Source organism: Dermacentor andersoni, chromosome 7 (genome assembly GCF_023375885.2).
Source record: "Dermacentor andersoni chromosome 7, qqDerAnde1_hic_scaffold, whole genome shotgun sequence".
Classification (NCBI taxonomy): Eukaryota; Metazoa; Arthropoda; class Arachnida; order Ixodida; family Ixodidae; genus Dermacentor; species Dermacentor andersoni.
In genome coordinates, this window is record NC_092820.1 from 35,057,171 (window position 1) to 35,072,712 (window position 15,542).

The window sequence follows — 15,542 nt, forward strand, 5'->3', positions numbered from 1 at the left end:
CCATGTTGCTAGGGTGGACACCCGGTTCTCGAACCAAGTCCTCGCGGCATCTTCCAAGGAGAAGTACACGTGTCGTAGCTTATCTTCAGAGGTCCAGTTATTGAAGGTGGAGATCCTTTCGAAGGTTTCGATCCAGGTTTCCGGATCCTCCGACGAAGCTCCACGGAAGGCGCAACGCCGGCTAGGGTAACGCGCGCTCTTTCACGTCGGCGCGATAGAGTGTGGGAAGCGCTGCACGCACGCACGGACGTCCGAAGCTACAACGGCGGCACTCTCGATGCCAAGTCATCGCAGTCGGCGGCAACTTTTCGTCGCACTGAGGACCCCTTCAAGCCATGGAAAGCTTCCGTAAATAAACTTTCACGACTAACTAGCTTTTCCGATTCGTCGTCCCATTTATATCTTCCTGGCCGTACTTGTGTAAAGTTTCATAATGGCCTACGCATTGTAGTAGCTAATTAAAGCAGTTTTCAGAGGCGTCGCTGCTATAAATATTAAACGCACTGCTGGAGACAAATCCGGAAAAGTAATCTCGACAGAAAATCCGTGCCCTCAGTAAAGCTTGGCACCTGCAACTTATCACACCGGCGTGATAGAGCGCGTATCACCGTAGCCGCCGTTGTGGCTACTTGCGTTATATTGCCTAAAATCAATCAGCACTGGACATCGGCGACATGCACTAATATGAAGGTTAAGGTGAATATAAGCAAAGCAACGATCAGAACGGGCCTTCGTTCCTTCTCAATGCCGCGGTTTAATACCCGACAGCCGTCCGTTACTGTGCGACAGCGCCATGTGCTGGATTACTGGCGATGCATGGTCCTCTTCGTCGCGACCGTCAGCACCAGAGTAACCGAACGGCGCACTAGAAATTTATCAAGCGTGATAAGGCCCCGCGTGAGAGTGAGGGCGAATTAAGGCGTCACTCGGGTCACTCTCGCCGTTAGCGCGCGCAGCGGGATAGCAGCGCCCCGGTGTGGCCCCGCAGCCGCTCCGGCAACCTAAGCCGTGGTCCGTTTACTTTTTTGGCCGATAGTACATAAATTCACGTGTTTGCGCAAGCTTACCTTTTATTCGCTAATGTGTTGGAAAAAATAATGTGCCTTGCGCGGGACAGTTTTTGCTTCAAAAGAAACAAACTACAAGTCAGGCCCAGTTCAGTGTTAAGAGATAGGCATAGCACATATAGTGGACATCCTTTTGATTTATGGATAGATTCGCTTTTGTAAGTCCTCACCGTTGATAAAGTTCTGTCTGCAACACGGAAGCCCACTGCTGTCAATGGAGCAAACATTTCAATGAAAACTGCACTCTTGCTCTATTTCAAAGCCTGTGAAGCTGCACTGTGATTGTTACGTCACTTTCTCTTAATTTCCCAAAAGGTCCTAGATATATGCAAACGGCGATCGGATGGCACTTTTGTAAAATATCCTCTGCTCATCGCTTTATTCCATCATGCTCCATTTTGCCACTGAAAAGTGCTGCTCTTCCTGTTTATACCTGGAAAATATATTTCCTTATCCACTACGTAGCTTCAGAGAACTGTAACGCAGGATGTAGTAATGGATTTTACCGCTAAGCGCATTAGAGGAAAAGCTGGGTTAAAAAAGTAGCAAACGCAAAGGTGGCGGCATTTTCTAGGACTCTGTTTTGTAAGGCTAAAATATTCGAAATATTATTCAAAAACCATAATTTAGAGGTACGTACGGGCTTGAAAAGTTTAAAAATGTTCGGCGATTTTTCACAGAGATTGGATGTCCATTCATAAATTTCTCTGTAGTCTTTAGGATTCATTGAGTGAGTTGGTGATTGAAACTTTTTTAGAAAGGATAACCTGTGGCCTAAGATGCGGGTAAGGGATCAGGTGAAAGGAAGGACGCCTGCCTCCTTTGCGAAGGACAGCAAAGCCTTAATTCTTCTTGAGGCGTCCCCATATATTACAGAGGGAGGTACCAGAACCCTCCTCCTTTCTTTCTTATTATTCTTATGCAGTAGGAAGATAAGTTTCATCAGAGCCGGCTGTCTTGACATTCCATATCGCTAGGTACAGAAAAACAAAGCTGACATGGGAACCATCTATGAATATAGGGTTCTTCCTTTCTTCCTTTCTTTCTTCCTTTCTTTCCTTCTTTCTTTCGTTTTTTCTTTCTTTCTTTTTTAAGCCGCAGCAAAATGAAAAAAGGACTGCCTGTGACAAATAGCGGCATTCAAACCCTGGATATACGTTACTCAATGAGGTGGCCATTATTTCAGCGAGAAATAAAAAAAATGCTTCGTTGAATGATTAACATAACTATTCTCATTTCCTTTCTAAATAATGAGATAACGGCGCATATTGTAATTCATGAACTGTAGCTAGTAATGCTAGCCGGAGGTCCCAATGTTGAGGAACGGTAGGGTTCGTGCCGTGTACCTTAATCCAAGTTTAGGAAGCGTTTCCTGCTGTCGACCCCAATTCGGAATGCGGCCTCCACGGTGGCAATCAAGCCCGTGACCTCGAGCTCTAGGGCGCATGCGCTAGGATCACTGAGTTACCGTCGAGGATCCCAAAACAGGCACGGGACGCATGTTGCCGGTGCACTGTTGTCTTCGTGGGTGTCATGTCTTCGTAACACCACAACACATGGCAAAACTGAAAACAGAGTAGGATAAGGGTGAAGAGGAGAGGAGTATTTTTTTTGTCACTTGTAATGAGTGACATTTGTAACCGCAAAGGTTCGTCTTGCCGGTTACGGTTGCAAGGAGTGCTTTCAAAAAACGTAAAATGCCGAAACGAACAATCACGGAAACAAGCTACCCATGAATCATTCCCTCTAATCAATCAATGTCACGACACTTCTCCCCGATTGTCTGAGAGGTGACCAGGAGATTGTGCAAAGCCACGACGACATGGAAATATCGCCTCGAATTACTGGCAAGGGTGGCTCATCACTCTGACTGGCAGACAAGCAGACAGACAGACAGACAGACAGACAGACAGACAGACAGACAGACAGACAGACAGACAGACAGACAGACAGACAGACAGACAGACAGACAGACAGACAGACAGACAGACAGACAGACAGACAGACAGACAGACAGACAGACAGACAGACAGACAGACAGACAGACAGACAGACAGACAGACAGACAGACAGACAGACAGACAGACAGACAGACAGACAGACAGACAGACAGACAGACAGACAGACAGACAGACAGACAGACAGACAGACAGACAGACAGACAGACAGACAGACAGACAGACAGACAGACAGACAGACAGACAGACAGACAGACAGACAGACAGACAGACAGACAGACAGACAGACAGACAGACAGACAGACAGACAGACAGACAGACAGACAGACAGACAGACAGACAGACAGACAGACAGACAGACAGACAGACAGACAGACAGACAGACAGACAGACAGACAGACAGACAGACAGACAGACAGACAGACAGACAGACAGACAGACAGACAGACAGACAGACAGACAGACAGACAGACAGACAGACAGACAGACAGACAGACAGACAGACAGACAGACAGACAGACAGACAGACAGACAGACAGACAGACAGACAGACAGACAGACAGACAGACAGACAGACAGACAGACAGACAGACAGACAGACAGACAGACAGACAGACAGACAGACAGACAGACAGACAGACAGACAGACAGACAGACAGACAGACAGACAGACAGACAGACAGACAGACAGACAGACAGACAGACAGACAGACAGACAGACAGACAGACAGACAGACAGACAGACAGACAGACAGACAGACAGACAGACAGACAGACAGACAGACAGACAGACAGACAGACAGACAGACAGACAGACAGACAGACAGACAGACAGACAGACAGACAGACAGACAGACAGACAGACAGACAGACAGACAGACAGACAGACAGACAGACAGACAGACAGACAGACAGACAGACAGACAGACAGACAGACAGACAGACAGACAGACAGACAGACAGACAGACAGACAGACAGACAGACAGACAGACAGACAGACAGACAGACAGACACGCAGACACACAGACAGAGATACAGACAAACACACAGACACACAGACAGACACACATGCAGACAGACAGATAGACAGACAGACAGGCGTTAGCGTGTTTATCTAACCTTTCCTGCAACGGTCTTCTCGGTGTCGTAACCAATCCACGTCGTCCTGCCGCTGCACGCGTGGAAGCCCATGACCGACTTGACATACCTCACCTCCGTCAACTTACGCCTACAGATCTGCACGCAAGCGCATTGGAAGTTTGAGAGATGCGAATCCGGAGTTGCTATCTCTGCGAGCTCATTGAAACTGGAACAAACTCTGAAGGCGGCGACAATGCGCTGTAATTCAACGTCTAAGTTGCAGTGTGTCTGTGATTCGTGCACTTGATTCCATACATTTATTTTGCTTCCTCGTGGCAACAGTAATGGCACTGGCTAAAATGAATTCTATAAATCCATACCACCTGTTGCGCATTGTTAAGTTCGACGGCCTTCGCTTGTATCTTTCATTTCCTTGGTGTTAATGTTGGCGACCTCGGCTTGTACCTCTTATTTGTTTGCGGGAACACGGCCACAGGGAGACCTTGTACAAATGTTTTCACATGCGTCTGGACCCTTGAATTGCGCGCGGTATTGGCTAGTGGGGTAGGATATTTGGAGGTGGTGGCGGAAGTCGCTGGGCCGATGGACGTTGACCACGCGTGCAGGATGTTTCAAACCACCAAAGGCGACAAACGGGTGCCGACGAACGCTTCACTTGCCGGCCGTCCCCGTTGCCGCCTCCGCGGTGGCGGGGGAGCTGGACGAAGGATCAAAGAGCGTGGGCCGGCAGCGCTCCCTCAGAGGCTAATGGGCAGAGGGGAGCCGAGCGTCTCAGCAGGCTTCGTCACACAGAGTGAGCCAGCGCCTGTTTTTCAGGCACTGGCCTACTCGACATATAGTGTACTTTTCCGCTACTCTTTTCTTTCGTTGCTGTTTCTTTTTGTTGATTTGTTTATTTTGGTTTGTTTGTGTTTGCCTTAAGTGAGGCCGCAGTGTAAGAGTGGCTAGAGGAAAACGAAAAAGAGCGAAGGGAAGCAATAGGAGTGGCCAAAAGAAAACTTTTCCGCTGGTTTGAGCTGACCATTCGTTCGTGACAGTTGTGTGCTTGTAAAACCGCTTGCGATCGGTACAGTTCTCCGGTCACATGTTACTGAGGGGCTGAAAAGTGGAATTCTTGTGGGAATCGAATGGCTGAATACGGTGAATTTGTTCCTTTTCGGGGAGAGACCGATGGGACAGCTGGAGTCGTTGACTCGGTAAACTATTGGTGAAATGTACGTATGTAAATAAACCTGTACGTACGAAGGAATTGTTGCGAGCCTTGTTTGCAACGTGTGGCCTGACAACGAACGGAGAATTGAGGGCCAGGAGCCCAGATCAACAAGGGCGCCATAGAGAGAAACGGACAAGCAACGGCCTGAACTCGGCAGTACCAAACCCAACTCTCAGTTTTCGCCGAACTATATGCCGAAATACGGAATTAGCACAGGACCAAAGCATGCTACAGTAGGAAGCGAATTTGTTTATTTGCCCATACTAGGGTCGATACACTGGAGGGCTCCTGTTGTAGCACACTGCGAGTGCTACGCTTATCGTAACTAAATTTCTCCCGTGAGTTAAATAAAGACTGTGTTAAACGCCACCAATGCAACTGTGTATAACTGGGTAGTTGATATATGAGGATACCACAGTCTAAAGCTATGCAATGCTATATAAATCGTATACAATACTTACCCCAGAGCCGGTGCAGCTCACACAAAACTTCATAGCTCTAAAAAATATCATTTCTGCCACTGACGACTATTAACACCAGCGGCCAATGCTGCTGGTGATTTCAAGACTAGCCGTGTCTTCTGATTAAAGTTAGCGCCACAAGAGCCATCACCAACACAGCTTCACATGTTTTCCTTGCCTGTGAAGCGGCTTTTTGCAAATATTAATAAAGAATGTTGGCTTATTCCTAAACACACTGCGTTTACAGAATGCTAGGTAACCTCTCTGCCTCTCTCTCTTGCAGATTGTAAGTCATCACGAAGCAGCCTGCTTCTACGTGGTAACCGGAAGGCCAAGCCTCTCGGCTGCATTGTCGGCCTTCTGGACAGCCCAGAGTTGATAAGCCAGAAGAGGGTTGCGGAAAACTGCCTCCTATCTGGCCGAGCTGTTATCGATGATAGAGCGTGACCGGGCACAACGCCAGAGCATGTGTTCTAACTTGGCTATTCGCAATCGCGGCAAGTATCATCGGTCTAAGTATCCGGATAGATTGTGTGTAAGTATCCGTATAGATAGATTGTGGTATTTCTTTTCATTGTTGCCCCTGCTGCAGCTGCTGCTGCTGCCCCAGTGTGCTATCTTTTCTTTTCACTGAACTGCTTTGACCAGGTCTAAGGAACTGATTGCTCTTTTTGAAGAACTTAAGCGGGAACTGAGGGCGGAATTGAAGGCGTTCCGGGACGGCTTTGATCGTGATTTTCGAAAAGAAATGCGAGTAATTAAAAGTATCCTGGGAAGTATCAATAAGGCGCATGAGGAGGTGATTGCCGAAAAATCGGCTCTTGAAAGAGACTAACACACGCTGCATGACCTGGCTCAGCAGGTCAAAGAGCAGGAAAACAGGCTTGTTCAGCTTGAGCAATACTCCCGTCTTGCAAACCTTGAGATTAAAGGAGTGCCTTTCCGTAAGGGAGAAGACCTTACGGAAGTAATCACTAAAATTGCCAAAGTCATTGAAGAACCCGTAAATCCTGCCGATATCGAAGTCGTTCATCGGCTTCCTACAGCTAAGAATCCCACTACAAATAATATTGTCGTACAGCTCGCCCGTGGCAAGAGACGAGACCTGTTCCTCGAAAAGGCCCGCCCTATTAGACTTACAAGTAGTGCTCTTGGTTTTGATTCACAAGCTCCGGTCTTCATCAATGAGCATTTGTGTGCATCATTGAAACGCCTGTTAGGCCAAGCAACTGCTCGTAAGCGCGAAGTATACTGGAAGTATGTGTGGGTGCGCAATGGAATGATCTTTGCCCGGCACTCTTATAATGCAGCTTGCATTAAGATTCTACGAAGCGAGGATGTTGGCAGAATGTCGGCGCATGCTTGAGATAATTTACCTTGAGGGCTGTTTTGTACCGTTCTTACCATTATGTGACGTGATACTAACTGCGGCTGCTCTGGTCTATTCTTGTTTGTGCAGCCGAGAATGTGTACTTCTAGTTTGTGTAGCCATATACACCCCCCAGTTGCGAAGCCATCACGTTAATCCATGTCAGTTTTACATGTTTTACATGTGAAGCACTTGCGTGTTCCCTTTCCTTTTGTTTACAAATTCTTAATTCTCTGCCACTCCCGGTGCTGTGTCTGTTCTTTGCGTCATGGCTGCTGTAAATTATTACGATCGGGTCATGTCATGCGACATCAGCAACAGTGCGAACGCCAACAATTCTTTTTCGTCGGTGCATTTTAATATTCGTTCAATGAAAAATAAGCATGATCAAATTGGAAGCTTTTTACGTAATCTTGCATTGACGTTTGATTGTTTGTTATTCACCGAAACGTGGTGTGAGCATGAAACAGACCTACTCAAATTAACATCGTATGCCACCTTTTTAAACTATTTATGTAGCTATTTATGTTGTCTTTTTTGAAGTGTAGTATCATTCCAGAATTTACCGTTATAACCAATGACTATGAAGCTCTCGTGCTACAACACAACACTTACATTCTTTCTGTAATTTACAGGCCCCCTGGTGGAAGCCATAACACCTTTTTCAAATTTTTGAATGATCTTCTTAATTACTATTCACAAAATAGTTACACCCTATTGCTCGGCGGCGACTTTTCTCTTAATCTAAACGAAGTGAACGCTGATTCAGTAGAATTTCTTACGGCCATTGAATCCAATGGGTTCACCAACACCATCATATCTCCAACGAAAATTACGGTCTCTTCGTCAAGCATTATTGACTTGTTTATTGTTAATATAGATAGCATGGTAAAATATTCGGGTACACTGTCTTTTGATCTAAGCGATTATTGTCCTATTTTTATAACAATAGAGAAACTTCAACCTGCACCTGTTCGAAGCAGACCGGTAACCTTTCGGGCAATTACTGATAACAAACAACAATCATTCAGGCGACTGATAAGCCAGACACTATGGGCACAATGTCTCAAATGTCGTTCAGTGGATGAGGCTTATAATGCGTTCATTGATAAAATTTAAGTGATTTGTGACTTAAGGTTCGCATTAAAAACGAGACAATCACCAAAAAAAAATTAAGAAAGCGTGGGTTTCACCTAGCCTTTTCCAAATGATTGAAAAAAAAAGATCGCCTGTGCCACAGTTTTTTTAAACTAGAAATCCTAATGATTACGTTGTGTTTAAGCAGTTTAGGAATAAATTAAATAATGATTTGCGCAAAGCCAAGCCTGACTATTACTCGGTAATTTTCGCTGGAAGCAAGCGTAATTCAAAGCTAATTTGGCGTGCAATAAATGAAGTAATTAACCATAGAAATGTATCGAAAGACATTGGTGAACTGATTATCGACGGGTAACCAAAATCAGGCGTACTATTAGCCGATTGCTTTAACGATTTCTTCACCGAGCAAGCAACAGCAAAATATAACGCAGGTGCGTGTTCTGTTATTTCAAATTGAACAACTAGTTCAGTATTTCTTAACCCAACACATCCATCAAAAGTATTTACCGTTCTCGGGTCCTTAAGAAATAATTCCAGCTATGATGTAGAAAGCCTCACAATTAAACCAGTAAAGTTTGTTGCTGACTTTGTTGCGCTACCTCTGTGTCATATTATTAACATTTCACTAGAATCGTGTGTTTTCCCTGAAAGATAGAAACTTGCCAAGGTTACAGTCATTTTCAAGTCAAGCTCAAAAAACGTCATGAGTAATTATTGCCCTATCACTATTATACCTCTCTTTTTTTGAAAGTGCTAGAAAAAATTCTGCTCAAACGTTTGCAGAACTACTTTCATGCTAATCAGTTAATATCGCACTCTCAATTCGGCTTCCGTAAAGGTTTTTTTACAGAATCAGCTTTATTAGTCCAAAAAGAAATTATTTTACAGAATATTGAAAACAAACTCTTAACACTAGGAATCTTTGTGGATTTCAATAAGGCCTTCGATTGTATAGACCATAATATTCTCTTAGATAAATTAAACAAGTACGGCGTTAGGGGAAGGACACTTCAAATTTTTAGTTATTATCTTAAAGACCGTGAACAAATAGTGAACATAGGTTTTTGTTCATCCAAACGTTATCTGAAATGCGGCGTCCTTCAGGGCAGATATTAGGACCTTTTCTTTTCAATGTCTATATTTCATTATTTTTCATTTTTCTTCCTTGAAGACCCGGTAACGGGGTATTACATAAAGAATGTCATAACAATTTCGACAGAAGCTGATTTTGTAATTTATGCCGACGACGCTTCCCTATTTATCTCTGGTCTTTCTGCTACAGAAATAATTTCAAAAGCCAACAATACCCTAAACAGCCTTTTAAATTGGTGTAAATAAACAATCTCAAAATAAATACAACCAAGTCAAAAGCTGTCATTTTCCGCGCTATAAATAGTCACATAGCGACTAAATTAACCATTAACCTATTCAATAATACTATTGAGGTCGTTAGCCACGATAAAACTTTAGGTGTTGTATTTGATAAGCACCTTCAATGGACTGAGCACACTAATTACGTGCCCCTAAGTTTATCAAAAGCTGTTGGAGCACTTTCCCGGTGTCGTGGCATTCTTCCAGTGCGCATTAAAAACAGATATATGTTTCAGTATTTCAATCACACATTGCATATTGTCATCTTGTTTGTGGCATGGCATCACCGGCTAACAGGCTAACATGAATAGAATTGTGAGCCTGCAAAAGAAAGCGATTCGTGTTATTGCAGACGAAGAGAACTGCGCACACTCCAAACCGCTTTTTATTCGGTTAAAATTTCTGCCCATCAATGTGATGCTACCGCACATTGTTGTTTCTTCATTCACCACTAAAACCAAGTTTCGTACTAACTTCCTTAACAGAATATCAGCGCTGAAGCAACGCGGACCGGCAGCCAACACTCGACAATTACAAAAATGGTGTCTTCCAAAAATTCGAAAGAATTACGGTCAACAAACAAAACACTAAAGTATATAATACCTTACACCCTGAACAATAATACAACCTTAACTAATGGCCCTGCAACAAATAAACGTGCTTTAATTCAATACTTTTTAAACAGAATTGCTTGATCGGCGACAAATTTGTATCGTGTTGCTTACATTCGGCGTTTTGCGCTAATTTGTACGGATTAGTTTGGAATTGTCTTGCAGGTATTGTCTAATTTCACATTTCTTTCTCACTCTCCGTTTTTGTAAGAGTTCATTCTTCATAAAATATTTAACTTGAAGTTATACATTTGTGCAGTTGAATGGTGTTCGTATATATACCATGTGCGTCTGTATATCTGAATGTATATGTGGGTGTACATATATGTATATATAAGGGCGTATTCGCGCCACTTCTACGGGTGATTGCGTGTATACGTGTGAATATAGCATGTCAGTGTACAATATTGCTTTCTTGTTGGTGTATGTATATATAAATATTTTTTTATGGTTCTTCACATCTTGGTGCGAACAGTTTCTTTCTTTTTTGTTTGTTTCTTGTGTTGCTTTTTTTTTCTTCTTGTACGGTTGTACGACCTACACTGCTGTTTTGCCACTGTTGCCTCTGCCTGTAGGGCTCCAGGCCTCGTCAAGCTGCTCAATGAGCAGCTTTTTGTCTGGGGTCCATTTTACCTTCAGGAAAATAAAACTGATTCTGATTCTGATTCTAAGATCGACGGATTGGGATGCGTACTCGTTTGTAGCAGACGGAGCGCTAGTGCTGGAGCTGTATTGATCCGCGGATGAGGAACGATGTAGGCTCTACGTCTGAGGTAGTAGCTTTTATTAATCTCGACGCAGGCGAGGGGCACGTCCTTGCTCTCTCTGTAGTCGTCTTCCCATTGGTCGGGGGTAGCGTGGTGTGCAAGTTGGCGCGCATCCCCGTGACCCGACTCGTTGAGGTTGGGAGGAGCACCCTCTATCTGACTTTGATGTGCGGGAAACCAATAAATGAAGTGGTGCGTGATTTCCTTGCCCCAAAAAAAGAATGAGGGCCTGTTTGGAAACGATTCCTTTTTCAAATGCTCAAACTACAGACCTTGAATCGCTATAGATAACATCCCCTGAGCTAACCAGCAGGGCTAGTGCAATAGCCATTTTAGCAATTTCCGAGCCACTGGTGCGCACTGAGGAAGCACTGGTTATTCTTTGCCGACCATCGACAGTGGCGATGGTGAAAGCCCTAAGTCCCTTACAAGGGGCGGCATCCACAAAGTACCTGTCGCTGATCACGGTGTATTTGCCTAAGGAGGTTGGCCGCGCTAGCCCTCCTTCTACAGGGATTATGACCCAGGTGAATACCCAACGGTATGTATTTCATACATTTCTCATACATTGTCACTAAATTTTTTTGTGCTCTTCCACTATTTACATGATTAACTACGTGACAATGTTAACTTGCACAGAGCAATAACATACATGGAACGTAAATGCTGGAGCTCCACCTCTTAGCTTACCACGGTGAGCTCTGCTGGCGGGGTGCATTTGCATCGCAATTTGCGGTAGTTTCCCATTATGTGAATTATCTGGTGCCACGAGTGTGGCGTGCTTCGTACAAGCGGCGACCGCTTTCAAAAGCAGGCACACGAAAATGCGTTTTGCGGCACGTCAGGGCCCCGAACCCGCCGTGAGAAACCACCGGAAGGACCGTGAAGTGCTTTCGTGCCGTCGTCTGCTTCATGTGCCAGTGCCATGACTACTGCCGTTCGTGGTGCTGTTTGCCAACACGTCGCTGGTACGCGCCCATTGTGGAGAAGGTGAAAGGCCATGAGAGAGGAGAGTGGCAGTAGGGACATTTCGAGGGCGGACACTGGCCGCCGTCATGGAGTGAGCAAACGAAAAGCTCGCGGAAAATACCTGCGGATGCAACCTTGTAGTCCTAGCAAACGGGCTAATTGACGTGTTAGAAGGAAAGGGGAAGGACTAGCACAGTGCCTGAAGAAGGGGGTAGACGATTTGCGCGATATGTACCCTCAAGTGCAGATTGCGGTGTGCACAGTGCAGGGGGAGCCTTTACGGGACAGTAAAGTACAAAGAATAGCTGTGTCTGCAAATGAGGCTGTATGAGGAGTGAGCCGAGATAAAGGTTTCGAGGTTGTACAAGTAAACAGGGAAGTGAGAAGCTATGGTGGCTTTCAACGAGACGGGATCCACTTCCATCACATGCTTGGATGAGAAGTGGGCTGACGACTTCCTGGTCGCGCCGTTGTTTTTTGGGGAGCCCTCGGGCGCTCAGGAGGCCAGGGTAGGGTAATAATGGAGAAGGTCCCCTAGGGAAACCTCAGGGTAGCATCGCCGTCAATAACTCAAACACAAGGAAAACAAGAAAGAGAGGTCGCCATGCAATAGGCTGCATAAACATGCAGGGCGTCAGAAGAAAGAATAGTGGTTAGAGATAGGGGGAACAAATAGGGGTGTATGCGGTTACAGAAATGGACCTTTTAGACTTGGAAGAGCTGCCACTGATTGAGAATCATGTTTGACAAGGGTGCAACAGAACTAAGTCGAACGAAAGAGAGGTAATTTGGAATGCTCATTCACTAGGGAGCCAAATGGAACAGAGTAAACTTAAAATGTCCAAAGCATCTTGTGTTATTATGCAAAATGAGTGAAAAGGAAGCTTGGCTAGGGTAAACGCATTTGCGGACCGGAAATAATTGTAGAGAGAAGAATCAAGAGCTAGTGGAATTTAGAAGTGATGATATTCGAGGTTTCGTAAAGGACGCCGAAATTATACTATTAGGTGACATGAAGGCCCACAATGCAATCTGGATGCCTGTACAGATAACAAAGGGAAGTCAATGCTATACCTTTGTGAGCAACCTAAGCACGTAACCATGAATACAGCGCCTAAGTGTGATAGGTAGACCACGTGGGAAGCGGGAAACCGACAATCGGCCATTGATTACTTTCTGATGACAAAGGAGCTTTAGGATAATTTGAGAGAAATGGTCATTGACGGGGAAGGGTATAGCAGCATAGGGAATGACCATAACCGCATCATATTGAAAACTGGATATGTAGTTGAGAAAGAGAGCAAGGAACGCAAAATTGTCAGTCCAAATTTGAACGCTGAACAAATAACAAGTATAGTCACCAGCATCGAGGAAGACCTTAGCAAATGGCCAAGCAACGAGTGGGAATAGGATGAGCTTCTATAATGATCTCGGTGACGATTTATGCAATATTGTAAAAAGAACAACACTGGTGATAAAGATAAGAAAGTGGTGCTTAGAAACAATGCAAGAATGACAATTCTGTGTGGCTTTAGGGTCATGTTCCGTTCCACGTTTACTCTTACGTCATGTGTCTAGTCTATTTATCCCAGCTTATCAAGTTATACTTGCTTTTGTGTTCATCGATTCCTTTCTTTATATTTCTTTTTTATGTCGCCCAGGACGGGATCCTGGGGACGTATTCTGAAACGTTCGCCGCGGCGAAAGTTTCGCCCTGGCCACGCCTCCGCCGTTGCGGCGCGCGCTGAATGGCTGATTTGACAAGACCGGAAATTCACTTGCGCCACCTGGTGCTTCCTGTCTACGTCATTTAACGTCATGGTGTCATTGGGTGCTCCGGACATTTATTGAATAAGCGAACACGTCTTTTGGCGTTCGGTTGCTGGTGGAGTCTAGCAGGGTAGTTAGGTGGTAGTTTATAGCAGAGTTTTTGATGGCGTGGTGCACGTGTTGTTTCCAGGCGATTGTTGTTGTTTGTTGTTTCCAGGCTGTGTTTTGTGCAAGTGACACGTGTGGGTGGCAGTGCTTTTGAGCAGCGCCATGAACAACGCACTGCTCGCGTGGTTCCTCGCGCGACGGCGGGAACAACATACCCGCTCCAGCCGTGACGCCTTCGCCAGGAGGGGAGAAGCGTTTCGGCGCCATTTCCGGATGACGAAGAGCGCCGTCCGGCTGCTTTGCAGCGAGCTTGCCCACTTGCTGGAGCCGCCGACCGCGGGGGGCCTGAGCGTTGAGGACCAAGTCCTCTGTACCCTCAGGTTTTTCGCAACTGGGAGCTTCCAGTCGTCAGCCGGCAGTGAGGCGGCCATCGACATGTCCCAGCCGTCTGTAAGCCGCTGCATTGCAAAAGTCGCGCGGGCCATTGTTCAGGTTGGGAAGGAGCAAGGATGGGTGGCCTTCCCACGCACCGCCAGCGAGCGAGCTGCAATTAAGCAAGGGTTCTTGCAGCGCGGCAGGCTCGGCGGCGTGATTGGGTGCGTTGATGGCACGTTCATCGCCATCGTCGCCCCGAACCTGCCTCCTGCGCAGAAGGCAACGTATTGGTGCCGGAAGGGCTATTACGCCCTGAATGCAGTGGTGGTAAGTTGTAAACGAAATTGCATGTAATGGAACAACAATTAATGGACAGCCATTGGCATCACCGTAACACAATTGTCTGCAATGTGTTTCAGGTGTGTGACTCGGACTTGAGGGTCCTTCATGTTGACCCGCGATTTGCTGGGTCGTGCCACGACGCGCACGTGTGGCGGTACGCGTCGCTTCGTCGGCGCATTGCCAGCGGCCGCATTGCCGTCCAAGACGGCGAGTACCTTCTCGGTGAGTATTAACGAAGTTGCTCTCAAAATGAAAACTCTACTCGATGCGTGTGTGTGATGTCCTATGTTGCGTAAGATGCCGGAAATACTGGCTTCTATCTTTCTATGTGCAGGCGACAGTGCGTACCCCCTGCAGCCGTGGCTCCTGACACCTGCGCCCGGCCACCCTGCCCCGCACACACCGGAAGGGCGCTACAACGCCGCGCACACTTCCGCAAGGTCAGCGGTGGAGCGCTGCATCGGCGTCATGAAGAGCCGATTCCGATGTCTGCAGCGGCACCGCGCCTTGCATTACGGCCCCCAAAAGGCAGCTACGATTGTGGCAGCCTGTGCGGCGCTGCACAATCTGTGCATTGATGAAAATGTGCCGCATACGGGCCGCGCGTACTCTGACGGAGACGACGACGGCGACCGTTCGCACGCCTCAAGCAGCTCAGCAACGCAGGGTGAAGCACCTCGGGCCAGGCGGGCACTGTAATTGCGCGGGAGGGCGGCACGTGCAAGGCAGATTGCAATACTCTCGATTGCTTGTAATCGCCACTTGCAGCATGTACAGAATGCGGTTTGCCACGCACGTCGCCTGCAACGCTAGGCCGTAGCAGTTTGCCCAGTTGTAGCAGTTTGCCCGTTGCTGCCTCCCCTGGCCTCTCCCATGTGCAGGCACCTGTCGCCGCCCCCTCCTGCCCGAGTAGTGTGCGTCGCTTTGTGCCAGACGCTCTCACGCGCTGACACTTGCTCCT

General features: G+C 46.5%; 1 protein-coding gene across 1 annotated transcript; it reads left to right on the forward strand.

The window, feature by feature from the left end:
- The first annotated feature begins 14,137 nt into the window (after positions 1 to 14,137).
- On the forward strand, positions 14,138 to 15,280 carry LOC126535410 (putative nuclease HARBI1). The gene is made up of 3 exons (XM_050182292.1): positions 14,138 to 14,566; positions 14,659 to 14,803; positions 14,916 to 15,280. Exons 1-3 carry the CDS (start codon positions 14,138 to 14,140, stop codon positions 15,278 to 15,280), a joined length of 939 nt encoding a protein of 312 aa, XP_050038249.1.
- The last annotated feature ends 262 nt before the right edge of the window (positions 15,281 to 15,542 follow it).

Excerpts from the sequence above, each read along its gene's own strand:
- LOC126535410 (XM_050182292.1), top strand. The coding sequence starts at position 14,138 with ATGACGAAGAGCGCCGTCCGGCTGCTTTGCAGCGAGCTTGCCCACTTG. Across the intron at positions 14,567-14,658 it reads ACGCCCTGAATGCAGTGGTG|GTGTGTGACTCGGACTTGAG; the intron begins GTAAGTTGTAAA and ends AATGTGTTTCAG. Across the intron at positions 14,804-14,915 it reads AGACGGCGAGTACCTTCTCG|GCGACAGTGCGTACCCCCTG; the intron begins GTGAGTATTAAC and ends TTCTATGTGCAG.